Raw genomic sequence first — 16,703 nt, forward strand, 5'->3', positions numbered from 1 at the left:
AAATATCTTTCTTTGCAGAATGAACTACAGGAGTTGAAGACTCAAATTCTCAATCTCTTAGAACATCCTGGTGAAGTGACGACCTATATCAATAAACTGTCTTTCGCAGAAGCAACTTACCTGCTGTCTGTGTTTTGGCTGGAAACACAAAGGTTAGCTATTTTTCTCTATCTTCACACTAATTCATATTAATTTCCAACAGCATGCTTCTGAAAATTTCTGAGATATATTCTGTGCACATGTAACAAGGACTACAGTGGGTCATTGGTATAATCAAAAAAGCATAATTCGTATGCCATTGTAAAGTGAATATCCTGATTAGATATATATTAATTAATGAGGTTAATGAAACATTCACAGGGTGTCTACCAGACTGGAAAAGTCAAGGAAATATCCGGGAAATTTTACTCTGTTTCTGGAAAAATCAACATTTTTGTGGAAGTACACTAGAAGTAAATTTTTGGACTAAGCAAAAAGTTGAAAATTTGTTGTGAACAAGCTATGATTCAGCCTGATATACTGAACATTGTCAATAGTTATAGTAGAAATTGCATATTAAATACTTCAGGAAAAGGGGCCAATTTTTGCACTATTTTCAAATAGATATTACTACAGTAAATAGCTATTGGCATTTACCACTTCCTTCTTGCAATTTTTGGATACTGTTCGGTTGATATTAGAATTAATACATTAATATATTACTAAATTTCAGTATAATTATGTCTTATTTATGCTATAATTCTTATGATGAATTCTTTGTTTACCATAAGTCAATATGTGATAAGCATTACTTAAAAGTTGTCCTTTGATGCCCATATCCAACAGTCTATTTCCGTTCAGTTTTCCTTCTTGTAATTACTTTTAACATGTGAAGTGAATGTTCTCAAAACTTGGTTAAATGGGATTCTAAGTTTGAAGTTTAGCTAAAATATAGTGACCTTCGTACACACATGTTTAAGTACATGAATTGTAAAGACACCTGATCTTGAAAATGTAGGTTCTTAGTCTGGAAAAATCAAGGAATTTTGTTTTTACAAAATTGGTGATGCCCTGATTCAGGTACTTCAAGGAATATTTGAAATTTTACATTGAATCAGTAGAATATTGGTTATTATCAGTATCAGGAAAAAATTGCTGTGTGTCCATTCCTAGTACAAGGTCATTGATCCATTGCATATTAATAATTTGTTTTCATTTAAGTTTCTGAAGCATCCAGTTACGTGAAATTTTTATCTGTAATCTCTTTTCTGGAGTTTTAAAATTATGAATACGCATTATTCTTTGCAGGGTCCAAAATTCCAGTGAACCCAGCCTTGCCCCTATTCTGGAGTATCTCAGTGACACAGCAATTCAGAAAGATAAAGCTGGCATGTGGCATTGCATTTCAAGGTAATTCGGGTATTTTTGTGTGAAAAGTTCCTCATCCTGTAAAATATTTTTTTAAAAAAGCTTAAGAAAGGTGTTTTTGTAGCCTCAGAGATACGCTCAGAGGTACAATTATCACTAGAAGTTAGATATTTATGCAATTGTACAGCATGTTCCATTCAAACCTCCCACATTTCAATTCATCATTGCTAAAAGGTTATGAAACATAATGAAATGCGAGTGTTACTAGACTAAAGAAAAACGCAAGGAATTTTATTGCATGACCTCGAAGTTCATCATTCTCTCACTATGCAGCGCCACAATCGCATAAAGCACAATGGCGATTCCGCAGCAGCGTGCACAATCTGTATTCTGATATGCAGAGACCAAATCAATCATTACAGTGCAAAGAAAGTACCGGAGAGAATATGGAGGTGAAGCACCTAATGGGAAAACCATTAAGGCATGGTGTGCAAATTTTTTGGCGACTGGAAGCATTAATAAACAATCCGGACGTTCTCGTTGACGTGTTTCAGAGGAAAAGGTTGAAGAAATTTGAGCAGGATTTCAGAGAAGCCCACGTAAATCACTTTGCCAAGCGTCCAAGCAGTTCAAAGTGCCAACAAACACACTGCATCGAGTGCTTCATAAGCGGCTTCATTTGTACCCTTACAAGGTGCAAATTGTTCAACAATTGAAGCCAATACAGATTGTGCATGCTGCTGCAATTGTGGTGCTGCATAGTGAGAGAATGGTTAACTTCGTGGTTATGCAATAAAATTCTTTGAGTTTCTCTTTTGTTAGTACCACTTGCATTTCATTATGTTTCATAACATTTTAGCAATGATGAATTCAAATGTGGGAGGTTTGAACGGAACACGCTGTATGTTTTTTACTCTGTATTTAAGAGCTTTACAAAGTGTTATTGAATAATTACAGTAGTACTCACTTCCAAATGTTATTTATATATTTTCATTAGTTTGAGCTGTTTCAAACCAATTTTAGTTCTATTGCCAATACATTTTATCAATTTGTGTTAATATTGATATCAATATTTAGGTTTTATGTTGGACTGATACCGTTAACATGGACAGAAGAATAAAACCCACTTTCAAAGTAATATTTATTGCAATATTTTGTAACAATATATGCTGGTTTCAATAAATAAATTTAAACAATTTTTCAATGCTAGTACTTTAATATTATTATCTACTTAACTTGAGTATCTATCTATTTGATCTCCATATTTGTGATAATTTTGCATAAAATAAAATATTTTCTACACTGCCATTTCAAATAAAGCATTAGTAAAGTAATATATTGTCATAGCTGAAGTGATATGTTATGTTGATGGCAGAGCACTTGATTTTTGAAAGTAATGTTTTGCTTGAACTGTGGTTTGTCAGGGATTAATTAATTATTACAATCTTCATTTTCATTACAGTGTAGGCGATAGAGTATTTGCACAGTTCCTGGATGTGATGTCCAACAAACCGAAAGACGAGGCACGCGAGAGTGAACTTGAAGGGCATGCTCAATTTCTCCTTGTGAATTTCAACCATATTCACAAACAGATCCGTCGTGTAGCTGATAAGTTCCTATCTGGATTAGTGGACAGGTATAAACATATTCCTCTACTTTAGCATAATATGATTGACGCATTACCATATATTTTTTTGCCTTCTTTTTTTTGTTTTATATTTATTCTATATTCAGTGTTCTATCCCCAGCTAGGAATAATTATGAAAAAATCTCTCCACCTGTTCCATTGTCACCATGTTAAACATATGACCATCCCCCCTCAGCTTTCCTCAAGGCTTGAGCAAACATCCCCGCACTTAACAGTATCAACTTCAAGCATTTCTATCAATTATTGCTGTAAATAGCCTGTAATTTAGTATAAAACTCTTCTCATTTTTGTTATTTTTATTATATAATAATTACACCTTCCAGCAGAATATGTTTCGTTGTTGCCTTTTTGATACTTGGCAGGAAGAATGTGATGTGGTAACTGGGCACAAGCTTCACATTATTAAGCCCACCATTAGTGCATGGTGTTCCTCATCCCGTCCCTCTCGTAGAGAAGAAGTTCTCACTCGATTGCGTATTGGACACAGCTGTGTAACCCATGGTCACTTGATGTAAGAGCTGGTCCCTCGAATGTGTCATGTTTGTAATGTCGTTTTAAGAATTTGTCATATTCTTGTTAAATGTTCCGACTTTACTTTCCTCAGGCAGACTTTTAACTTTCCAAACTGTTTGTCATCCCTGTTAGGAGATGACGATTGTGTTCCTCTTCGTGAGGAAGCTTTTTGTTTATTCTTACTTTTTAATGTGCCATGCTTGTTTTGTGCAGGTCCCTCTACAATCTTGCACTTTTCACTTTTCTCACAGGCCTTCTTACACTCCTTCTTTTTACCTTTAAGTTAAAATTTTAGATAAGGGGGTATTTCCCGTATACGTACATTGAAGGGTGGAAAATGGCCATATGTGCCGAGGCACCCAACAAATTTAATTCACTCAATTAATCAATCAGTTATACCTCTTATATTATGAGGTATAATTCATGTAATCTGGTTTTGTATGCAGTTTGTGTTTCTAAGACAAAACCCAACGTAGCCACCTGGTTTCATTGTGGATCAGACCTTGAGATTCTCCATGGTTCATTGGCAATTTTACGTAAGTGATTGACTCTTGGACTCACCACCAAAGTTCCCAGGTTTGAATCCCAGTCTGGGCATGGGTGTTCTTTGTCTCTCCCTTCATCAATTTCATCTAATCCTCTCTCATCACAATTAGCTAAACGTGGCAGAACAGCAACGCTAAATAACGAATACAAATACAAGGGTTGTTTGAAAAGTTCTAAGAATGACTGACAAATGGCCGCAATAGTTCGGAATGATACATTGCAGTGGAATGCCCCACTCTTTAAGGGAACATGTGAACTGTATCGTCCGAGTGCCTTCATTTGTTTTGCGTCGAGAGCCTGGAACAGCAGAGAAGGTGTGAGCGTAGTGCAGAAATGGAGAAGATTGGGCATCATGCAGTGCTAAAGTGCTTCGTGAAAAAGGGAATGAAGGCGTCATGCTGATATGAAGGACACTTTAGGGGAGACTGTTCCTTTATTTGCCACTGTGAGAAAATGGACCACCGAGTTTAAACATGGTTGTGAGAGCTTAGAAGTTGACTCACGTAGCAGAAGGCCAAAATCAGCGATAGCTGCAGAAATGACTGGAAAGGTCCCTGATATGGTGTTTGAGGACTGTCGTCTGAAGGTGTGTTTAATTGCTGAAGACATAGGCATCTCCGGTGAATATGTGTTTCTCATTTTGACAGAAGAATGGGGGATGAGAAAAATGTCTGTATGATTGGTGCCAGTCGATCAAAAGTGAACGCGGATGTGTGTTTCCAATGAATGTCTGGCCAATTTTAAGAACACCACAGATTTTGTGCGCAGATTCATAACTACAGATGAAATGTGGATACACTTCTGCACCACAAAATAAAAGAACAACCGAAACAGTGGAAGCATCATGATTCACCACCAGCAAAGAAGGTGAAGGCAGTCAAATAAGCGAGAAAAAATCACGGTGTCGATTTTTTGCGATGGAAAGTGCATTCTGTGTAGAAAAATGCAGGCTCGACCAGGACTCGAACCCGGGTCTCTGGCAATCCATGCCATTGCTCTACCACTGAGCTACCAAGCCAGCCTGGCCTCACCTGATTTTTTGCTGGCGCTGTTTTACCTGTGAAGGGCATTCTGTTTATAGATTGTCTCCAAACTGGATCCACCATCAATGGACAGTACTATGCTGACCAGGACTAACTGGTCACAAATATTTGTGCTAAAAGACATGGATTGAAGAAAGAAAATCATCATGCAGTGGGACAATGCCCCTCCCCCCCACACACACACGTGTATTGTTTCAGTGGCAAGAATCGACCAGTTGAAGTATGATTTGCTGCCACACACCTCTTATTCACTTGACCTGGCACCCTCAGACTTTCATCTCTTCCCACAGCTTAAGAAATTCCTGGCTGGAAAGTTTTTTTCATCATATGAAGATGTGAAAGCAGTTGTGGAGGACTATTTTGCAAGCCTTGAGAAATCTGCGTTTCGTGATGGGAGTCATGGCACTGGAACATCATTGTATGAAGTGTATTTCTCTAAAGCAAGACTATGTAGAAAAATAAAACCAAATTCAACAGGTCATTGTGGTTTTTCTTTGCGATTCTGAGAACTTTTCAAATGACCCTCGTACATTTACAATTTTATTATATATCAGATCTGTAGAATAATTCATTTATTGAGATCAGTAAATTTTATTTATTTATTTAATTACTGCCCTCAAGAGAGGTAAAACCTCCAATTACAGAAGGCAGAGATAAACATATACATCTATTTGTTTCTACAAAGTAATACAAACTGGACCAATACAATTAGCATACATTGACCGATAATACAAATTATCAATTAAATAATCACAAGTAATCAATTATATGAGTATCGGTAAAAATTTCATATAACTTTATCTGTAATATATATATTGTTGATACTTTATTTTCCTTTGCAAATGGCAGTTCTGGAGAATAGAAGAAAATCCAGCAGGTACGACGTAAACTAATGTACTGTTTATTATAAGAGCTTCAGAGTGCTAGATATGTTATTTAATTTTGTTGGTTTTGTGAAACAGCTGGAAATCATTGAGTATTCCATACAGGAGTAAGATCTTGCATGTCCTTGTTTCCAGGTTCCCCCACTTGCTGTGGAATTGCTGCGTTCTTTGGAGTATGCTGGATATTTTGCAAGTACTCTCCTACTCTTTGGAGTTGGATCCAAATGAAGAGAACCCCACTCTTGAAATACCAAACACACCGTACACTCTTCAGTTGATGGATACACTGGATGCGAGAGAGGTAAGTAGAGTACTTGTGGTTAGAAGTGTGTGTTTTTATATCGAGTAATAAATAACATCACAAAATGCAATATTTTGATTTTTCATATTAGCTGTTTAATCTGCTAGCTAAGTTAACCCTCCCCTTAGGTAATAAAAGTTGGCACATTGCACATTAAATAGCCATGATTTTGAGTATGAACCTATGAAATTTCCATAAATTGCCCATCCTACCTTCGGCGGAAATTATGGAATTACTCATTTTAACATTAAATGTATAATAAATAAATTGTGAACAAGTCGTTGAATTAAATGCTTAAAAGGAAATGATGACAGAGACAACGCCATTTTTCTCATTGGATCCAAGGTTCAGTCAAAGAATTTCTAATTAGGAACAGTTCTAAATAACACCATCCAAGCCTGACTCAACCAATCAGAGCACATGTTATTGAAATCTATTATCGGACAGGTTATGAATGCAGATGTAATGGCGGCCACATGATGGGATGTAAACAATGTATCATTTCACATTTTTAAAAGACAGTAACAACTGAGAGGAATAATATTTCATATTAAATGGTTTTAGGTACAAAAGAATGGTGCTTCTTAAATACATACATTATAGCATTTACTGTACACGTATGGAAGAATATTTTAGTTTTTTCAATTGTATGCACTCAGCATAGATGATGTAACTCGATGTGCCTTTTGTGCTGTATGTAAGCTCAGCGGACAAAGAATTAGTTACCCTAGCATGGAACCATGGAGGAGTCGTTAAACAGATACAGAAGGCGCAGTGGTTGAGTTACGTGGACAACTGCGCACACACTGCCTCTACGGAATCATAAGGCAGTAACGTTCAGTGAGACATTAGTGCTACAAGCGGTATTTGTGCGTCAAGATGGGGAAGTGCAAGGATGTGACAGAGTGGCAAAAAGGGGCAATCGTGTTCAGCAGTGCCCATGGCCATACGGTAAGTGAAGTTGCCCGATTTGTTGATGTTTCGCAGCTGACTGTTCAACGTGTCTACAAGCAGTGGTGTAACAGGTGTGGCGATGAATCACGATGCCAGAATTGTGGTCGGAAAAGGGTCCTAACTGAGAGGGACCGGAGAAGAATTTCAAGGCTTGTGAATCAAAATCTCTTCCAAACCCGACAGGAATTGCTGCAGTCCATTAATGAAGGTTCATCTCAACCTGTTTGCGAGAGAACATTGAGACGGGAACTGCATGCAATGCAAATTTGAAGTCCGATACCCTGCACGAGGCCATTGCTCTCACAGGCACATAAAGTTGCACATCTTTAATGGGCGAGAAATCACTGAACGTGGACAGTAGCTGACTGGCAGCATGTGATGTGGTCTGACGAATCACGTTTTTGCCTTTATTCAAATGACGCACGGCATCAAGTGCATCAAAGGCCATATGAAGCATTTCATCCTCAATGTGTGGAAGGTCAGGTTCAAGCCGGAGGTGCATCTGTGATGTTTTGGGGGTGTTTTTCATACCATGGATTGGGCCCCCTCATTGAGGTGTCCACTAACATAACCAGCATGTTTATTTGAACATTCTCGATGATCAGGTGTTGCCCTTTAGCCAACATCTTCATGATGAGTATGCTCTGGACCGCCCCATTTTTCAAGATGACAACAAAGTTCACAGGGCTGGAAGTATATGTGACTGGTTTGATGAATACTCACACACACTATCACATCTCGACTGGCCTGCAAAATCACCTGACGCAAACCCATTGAAAATCTGTGGGACCTTTTGGAACAGCTAGTTAAACGGCGAAATCAGCATCCTTGAAATTTGGTGGATTTGCGTGATCTAATCCTCAGCGAGTGGCTTAAACTGGATGCGATGTATCTGCAGAACCTTGTGGACTCCCTCCCTAACCGAATCCAGGCAGTTATCAAGGCCAGAGGCGGAGTTACACGGTATTAATGTAATTTCTCATGGGGTGACTAATTTTTTGTCCGGTGAGCTTATTATACATTGTAATCGCAAAAGCTTACCAAGATATTCCATGAAATGCTTTCGTGTAAAGTACTACCTGCTATATGATTTTTTTGAAGCATGTACTTAGCATTTATGCCAGCAAAAATGTTAGAGGAAATGCTTCCGTCAACATCACACTTCTGTCGAGTTTCTAGCATGCCCTACTTCTTCCTTTGGAAGTAACATTTTCTTTGTTACGGCTAATCACTAGTCTATTTATTTCTTTCCATGCCATACACACTGTCACGTTTTGGTCAAATGTGAACTTGTCCAATGTTTTTTTGATCGTGTACATGAGCAATTTCAGATCATTCAAGATTTCCAATATGAACACTGTTCAACAAATTTCAATTGCGTTCAATTCAGCAGCTTGTTCATGAGTAATTTGATCTTTACTTTACTTTACTAAGAACTATAATTCAAGTTGTTTACCATCCATTAAGTTGCATCTTAAGTAGAGGAGGGAGGATAGAGTCCCTTGATTTTTTCATGTTGGTATTTTAAATAATACAAATTCCACATATTTTATCAAGGGAAATTCCATTAGCTTCCCTCTTGGTACAAATTTACATAACACTTAATTTAACTCTTTCAATGTAGGGAAGACAATTCAAGTTGTTTGCCACCTCAAAAATCCGTCTTCGTAATCAAGGGGTCCCAGGTTCGATACCTGGTAGAGGCACATAATGGTTCGGATCCCACTTTAAATTGTAGGTCCAGTCCCAATTAGTCTTACTGTGCATAACATGGACTTAAAAACGCCAAGTCAATCAATCCATCAAAGGTTGATCGTTAAGTAGGTGAGAGAATCTTATGCTACTGATTTCAGTAATACCATTTTCTACATTTTGCACCATGAAAATGCCCCTCATCCCCCTCTACGAAAAAATCAATACTGTATACACTGCATTCTCTTTTTAGTCTTTAATGTATGGAAAACAAAATTCAAGTTGTTTGCCATCTGGAAAGTTGATTCCTAAGTATGCAGGAGAGGGGAATACATGCTTTTTATTTCAGTAATACTATGTTATACACTACAAATGCTCCTACCTTATCTCTGGTAAGACATCACACTTAATGCACTTCTTTTAATCTTTACTGTGCAGAAAACATAATCAAAGTTGTTAGCCATGTAAAAAGTTGAACAATAAGTAGAGACAAGTGTGGTTGAAGCTCATGCTGTTTGTCCCAATAATATAATTTATAGACTTTGGACCAAGAACCCTGTCACCCTTATGGGAATAAATCTTATGTAATTATTCCCAGCATCATATTACCTATGGTTGTTATTCACAAATCTGCAACCCAACTCTCTCTCTCTTCTTTTGATTGGACTTAAAAAATCTGTGTGTGTGTGTGTATTTTAGGGCTAAGGCAATACTGATCCTGATGTTTCAGTATCGGAAATTATTAGTTGGATTTTATTTACCGATACCAGCTGCTCTGCAAAAATGCCATGTGACACTTTCACACAGTCAAATTATCCTGGAAGTTATTCCAAATTGAAAGTTCCGTTCGTTTTACACCAAGATTAAATGAAACACTGCATTTTGTGATGACTAGGGAAGGGATTTTAAGGTGCAGCACCTTTCCAAAAATATAGCTGGTTTCATACCAATTTTCTGAGATATACAGGGTGTCCCAGAAGTCTTTCCCTGATTACAAACTTTATTCATATCTGCTATATGCAATGTAGAGATGTGAAAGTGGTACCAAAATGTTGGAAAACTAAGCAAGTTTTTTTGTTGCAGGTTTGAGTAACGTGGCTGTTGTGTAGCAGTGTCAGTGTCCAGAAAACCGGAAATGTTCACAAATCAGAAAAAAGCTCAGCACGTCCTCTGGTATCACGAGACCCGGTCACCAATAACAGTGCAGAGGAACTTTCAAATGTACATAATTCTTTCGTCTATAATATCTGCCATCAATAAGTTGGTATTTAAAAAATGGAATTTATCTTCGTTCCCAAATCCTTTCAAGTCCAAGAAACATTGTATGGAAAGAAGCCACCCGATGTCAAGAGCATTAATTCCAGATTCCTTGGCACTGACACTGCTACACTACAGCCACATTACTGAAACTTGCAACAAATAAACTTGGTTAGTTTTCCAACATTTTGGCACCACTTTCAGATCTCATTGCATATAGCGGATATGAATAAAGTTTGTAATCAGGGAAAGACTTCTGGGACACCCGGTATATTTTAGGACATGACATCAAGTAAAATGAACACACTTTGTTGCACCTTTTCATGAGATTAGCACATTTATCCCCTTTTTAACACCTCCTTCATGTTTCAACACCTTTTTCTTTCATGTTTTGTTAAAAAATTGGACAGAAGAATAAATGGTTTTCACTCTTTTTGAGCATCTACATAAAAATCCTGTAGTCTTATTTTGTAGAGCAGAGCGAGAGCTATAAAATGATATAATATAATCATTGCATCCGAAATAGTTCCCAAGATAATGTATTTTCTCCACATATGAGGATCTTCTGAGCTCAAAGCAGACTTACATTTGATAAGAAAGAAATGTTGAAAGTAATCCAGTATAACAAGTTGTTTGAAACTGAGTAAATGCCACGTTTGCTTCCTAAATACTGGTTATGTAATTAATCAGAGTGGGTACTCACCGGGAATTCCTTGAAATCCGGAAATTCTACGTGAATTATTGGCTCTGGGAATTATGCGTGAATTCTGCTTGAATTTTTCTGCATAGACGTGAAAAATTGCAACTTATATTAATCACATCGAATTTATTTGTTTGTAGATGTATTTCCAGTCTGAGCATGGCCGTATTTAGAGGGGGGTTTCTAGGGTTCAACCCCCCCCCCCCCCCGAAACTTCTGACATGTTGGATTAATGGAAGTTCAGAAACCAAAATCTGTAACAAATTTTCAATTTTTTTTCGAAGAATCACAAAAATACATGGAGACAATGTTGAAACGATCGAGCTAGAATTTTCATACATTTGGAATTCTGAAACTTGAGGGAAACAGGATTTATTCTCAGAATCGTAGCCCACCCGCGACAACTCCATTATCACTTCTGTTGTCATCTTTCCAGTGTTGCTCCTGCGTCACAAGGAATATAGACTGAAGATTCCCTTATGATTGTCCCAAAATTCCCTTTCCAGCTTTTAAATTCCCTGTCCGATAAAGTCGAAAATCCCCCGTGATAGGAGTTCAAACCTAGGATCTCCAGTTTTCTAGCGCATTTAGTTCGCGATTGAGGTTACAATCCTTGCACCAGGCTAAGTTTTTAAAAAGAATAACTGGTTCCACACTTTTCAAAATTCCAAAAATTTAATTTTAAAGTCAAACAACAAAAGCTTTATGACTAAAATTTCCATCTAACTTTTAAAGCCTTTCTCTTGAAGGTATCTAAAGTTTAATGATGAAGTATAATAATTGTGCATTTCAGTACACACAGCATGAAACGTAAAAAAAAAGAAAAAAGAAACTTGTGCTGGATATTCACTCATCTGCTGGATTGAGTAAGCCCCCTCAAGGATATTACAATAATATAATAATAATTATTATTAGTATTATTATTATGGAATAAAATTGTTTTGTTATTATGACATTTTAATTATTATTGTACAATTATTGTTATTATTTCTATTATTCAAATTTCTGGCGACGCCCATGGGTACAATTATGAATGAACCCCCCCCCCCCCCCCGAATTTTTTTCCTGCCTACGGCCATGAGTCTGAGTATGTAAATTCCGCATCTTAAATTAAATATTTTAAATACAAGGGTGAGTCATAAGTCTTGCAATATTCTGGTACACAACATACCTTCATTCATTCCAGTACAATGAAAGCAGGTTAACATTCAGAGTATAGCCCCTCGAGTTGGACTGTCTGCAGCCACCTTCCTGCCAGTTCCTCGATTCTCTGAGTCTGTTACCCTGGGGCGGCCGGACCGTGGCTGATCTTCTACATGTGTGCAACCTGCATGAAATTTCTGGAACCAACGTGTTGCTGTGCTGTGGTTCACTGCTCCTTCCCCTTTCGCATGACAAATGTTGTGGGTTGCTGCCACAGCGTTATGCCAGAGTTCGAACTCTTACAGTAAGAGTTCACGGATCAGGCATTGTTGAACACTCATCGTCACTGCCACTCACAACTGACTGACGATACTGACGGAGTCGCACCCTCCATGTAAAATAGTCCGCGTGCCACACTACCTCTTGGGCCAGTTTGATCTTGATTTTACAGTCGCTCACAGCGTATGCACGTGCCTGCTGTTTGGCTTGTGGAAATATTGCAAGACTTATGACTCACACTTGTACATATACCGTTTAATTGAATAGAATTTAGAAATTTTGGATACATTGGAATCGCACATACCCTTTATATTGTTTATATATTTGTATGTGTATGTGTGGGGATGGTGAGAGATGGTAATACATAAGGCTGAAATAGAGGAAACATCCAGTTGTACCATGAATTTTTTGCAAAATTCACCTTGATGACCGGGAATTATACTTGAATTTTATCATGGTCCTAGAATAGCCACCCTGTTATTACTAATTATGTTATTTGCTACAGTATTGAATAAAGAATGTTAATATAACTGATTTAGGCCTGAATAAAGGCATTTTATCAACACCTTTTTTGCACCTTTTTGAAAATATTTTCATATCCTTTTTTTTTTCCTTCCCCGACCATAATTTTGCACCTTAAAATCCTTTCCCTATTTACATAACATTTATTTTGACATTCTGATGTAATTCTTGAATATTTTGAAGCAAAAAGAACTGGTAAATCGATGCACTTAATTGGACTAATTTTTAATCAATATTCAACCAATATTGTGAACAACTTTTAATTATTAAAATTGTGAAGCATTGGTATTGTTGTTGGTGGGAATTGGTAAGATTATTGGCATATTGGTTTGGGTATTTGTTCCAATTGACATCAGCTCAGCCCTAATAAATACTATGTTATTGTCTACAGCATTTAAGTATTGGTATTGGTTTAATGCTTAATTGCAAGCTTTCATGTTTATCTCTTTTCCTGATCAGAACATTGTACGTGACTTTGCTGCACGGTGTCACGGCATCCTCCAGGAAGCCATGAAGTGGGCTCCTCATGCTACACGGTCTCACCTCCAGGATTATTTGAATTATCTTCCAACTTCCAATCTCTACCATCACTCTGGACTCGCTCTTGCCACGGAAAGTGTTTTTCAGTTTACAGGACTCAATGTGCAGTCTGCACCTCTGAGTGTAAGTATATACAAAGTTGTATTTATGTTTCTGGCTTTCATGTCAATTTAAATGTGATCCACTGAAATACAAGTTCATATTTATATGATTATAGACAGGGTATCTACCAGTCAGGAATGTCAAGAAATTATGCTTTTGGTCAAGAATTGTTGCTATTTTTTTTTTTACAGTATAGTGAACTTTCATTGTTATACAGGGTTATTAAAAAAGAATGGTACTAAAGTAAGGTTAATTTATTTTTAAGTGAAAAGAGATACAAAAGCAATTCTGGTTGGAAAGAAGAAAGGAAGGTTGTACATTTACCTGGGCAATTACAAATGTTGGATATGATCACCCTGGGTAACACGACAGATGTCAAAACGATAATCAATTTCTTGCCAGATGCATTCCAACATATCCTCGGTTATCAGCTCCACTGCATGAGAGATGCGCTGCTTTAAATTATCCAAGTCCTGTGGCAATGGAGGAACGTACACAGTGTCTTTCACAAACCCCCATAAAAAGAAGTCTCATGGATTAAGATCTGGGGATCGTGGAGGCCAGGTCAGCATTGCCAAATCTTGATTCCCGGTACGGCCGATCCAACGACAAGTAGCACCTCTAGTGGATTTTACATCAACTACAACCACAAGCTATAAATTTACAACCTTCCTTTCTTCTTTCTCACCAGAATTGCTTTGGTATATCTTTTCACTTAAAAATAAATTAACCTTACTTTAGTACCATTCTTTTTTAATAATATTTGTACTGGGATTAAATAAAATTGAATATTTGGAAATCTGAAATTGAATTGAGCTGTGGTTAACATTTGTTTCTTAAAAATTACATTCTTGAAGTTTTGTAAAAAATATTAAATAATGTGGCCATTCCCCATCTAGGATGAAATCTAATAATTAAAGCATGTCTAAATCTCTTGTTAAAGTACAGCTTCAATTTTCATCGTAATTGGCCTACAGGATTTTCATTGAATAGAAATAATTTCTTAATTTTGCAACTATTCCTGAGTGAGGGGCGATTAAATAAATGTTAAGCAAAAGAGGGGGAAAGGTCAAGAAAAAGTCATGAAAAGGTCAAGAATTTTGGATTTGTTATTTTGGTAGACACCCCGATAGACAACACTTCAGCCGACCTCCGTCGTGGAATGGTTAGCACAGCATGCTACAATGGCAGGGGTCCTGGGTTTGATTTCCAGCCTGGCCGTGGGTGTTCTTTGTAAGTGTCTCTTCATCAGTTTTGTCATTTCATCACTCGTCTTCATCTTTGCTGAAGATGGCAGGAATGGGAAGTAAAATCAACCAAATCACTCATCCTCATCTTTGCAATTAGTCAAAAGTGGCAGAAAAGTGAAGTAGAGTAACGAATCAATCAATCTTTTGGGTGAATTTTGCAAATTAAAGCATGAAACTTTCTAAGTTTTAATTACAGATATCAGACTTAAAAGTTTAAAAATACTTTTTACTTCTTACAGACAACCATGCTGGACAAGCGTCCCAATTGTGTGAAAAGCGATTCCTCCAGATTTATTTCATCCCTTCGCCTTCGCAGTAGGTACGCTGGCGAAGTGGCTGGATTAGTTGCCGACATAGAAGGCAAAGGGGAGGAGGAGAGGGACAAGCTGATTTTGAGGCTGATCAATGACGTACGAAAAGCTTGCGCTAACAAGGACTCTTCTGCTCATCGTGGAGCCTCGTGGAGAGCAACTGCCATGCTTATATCTACTCCAGGTTGGTACAGAGTTAATAAAGGTTCTCATTAGGGAGTTTCACTGAAGTGACATGTGACATGACACACCAGAATAGGCACTCTCCCCTCCAGTTTAGAAAAAGCATCCACTGTGCATGCCTGTCCAACAGACCGAGGCAACACGCCACCTTCCAGGGATAAAAAATACAGGGCACAAGTTTGTCATGGCATCTGAAAATTTTCACCTGGTGCCTGAATCTTTAAATTAAGTTTTTAATTATTTTTTTGTGCATTTTTTCCTGTATCACATGTACGAGGGTTATTCGGAAAGTAACTTCCGTTTGGGTATGGAAGAAACACCAGGACATTGTGAGAGTTTTTATAATATACAACTGAAAGAGACAACTCTAAGCTATTTTTCTACATAAGCTCCATTTCTGTTTCACTTATCATATCGGCAAATAAGGTTTACAATACCCATGTCAAAGACATCTGCCACCTGTTCATTCAGCCATGCAGTAACATTGTCCTTGAGCTCCTGGTCATTGTTGAAGTGCTGTGCCCCTAGCCACTTCTTCATTTGTGGAAAGAGGTCTGTAAGGAGGGTGGTCAAACAATTCCCACTGAAAATGTTGGAGATGGTCCTTGGTTCAAGCAGCAGTATGTGGGTGAGAGTTCATGCACGAGATCAATGCCAGAACTCAACATGCCGTGTTGCCTGTTTTGAATTGCTCGTTGCAATTTGTTCAAGGTTTCACAATACACTTAGGCGTTGACTGTTGTGCATTGTTCCAGGAACTCCACCAACAGTATCCATTTTCTGTTCCAAAACACAGTTGTTCAAGGACAGTGTTACTGGATGGCTGAATGCACATGCGGCAAATTTCTTTGACATGTGTATTGTAAACCTTGTTCGCTGATATGATAAGTGTCTCAACATAAATGGTGCTTATGTACAAAAATAGCTTAGAGTTGTATCTTTCAGTTGTATATAATAAAAACTCTCACAATGTCCTAGTGTTTATTTTATACCCAAATAGAAGTTACTTTCCGAATGATCCTTGTATAATCAAATCAGCATAATAAACATGCCATTATAAATTGTTGCACTGTTGCTAGCCAAATTTTAAAATCTGCGGCAATATGCTAGAGACGGCCATATATTAGAATGAATTGCATAGTTATTCATGCTGTTACCTGTTAAGCCTTCTTTAGAAAGGCAACTCTGGTGCAAGAATTAATTACTTTTAATCCAATCTTGTATTTATTAATAAATTAAACTTTTAAGGTCACATTTCGTACCTTATCTTCATTGGCTTCTATTTGCAATAAACAAATAAATAAAATTAAAAATAATAATAATAAAGCTGTCTCCTGAGATAAAGGGCTGGTGCGTGAATTTTTCTTAATTTTGTCTACTCCTGATGCCTACTATTGAGACAATCGCCCAGTGTAAGCAATGCGTAGCAAAAATCAGCATGTTCAGCATGTCGTGTCACTCCAATACAAGAGGTTGCATTTATTTTTG

The 16,703-nt window shown here is 37.4% G+C and overlaps 1 protein-coding gene and 1 non-coding gene across 2 annotated transcripts in view; one reads left to right on the forward strand and one right to left on the reverse strand.

Moving 5' to 3' along the window:
* Pi4KIIIalpha (phosphatidylinositol 4-kinase III alpha) overlaps positions 1-16,703 on the forward strand; it is a 131,000-nt gene that overhangs the window by 50,465 nt on the left and 63,832 nt on the right. The window contains exons 17-22 of the mRNA XM_083140110.1: positions 19-152; positions 1,288-1,389; positions 2,810-2,983; positions 6,117-6,282; positions 13,289-13,492; positions 14,961-15,216. Of these exons, the coding sequence (XP_082996236.1) occupies positions 19-152; positions 1,288-1,389; positions 2,810-2,983; positions 6,117-6,282; positions 13,289-13,492; positions 14,961-15,216 (1,036 nt within the window). The remainder of the gene's footprint in view (positions 1-18; positions 153-1,287; positions 1,390-2,809; positions 2,984-6,116; positions 6,283-13,288; positions 13,493-14,960; positions 15,217-16,703) is intronic.
* On the reverse strand, positions 5,002-5,072 carry TRNAS-GGA (transfer RNA serine (anticodon GGA)). The gene has a single exon. It is a non-coding gene; the product is annotated as a tRNA-Ser (tRNA).

This window comes from Lepisma saccharinum, chromosome 18 (assembly GCF_977018435.1).
Source record: "Lepisma saccharinum chromosome 18, izLepSacc3.1, whole genome shotgun sequence".
Taxonomy (NCBI): Eukaryota; Metazoa; Arthropoda; class Insecta; order Zygentoma; family Lepismatidae; genus Lepisma; species Lepisma saccharinum.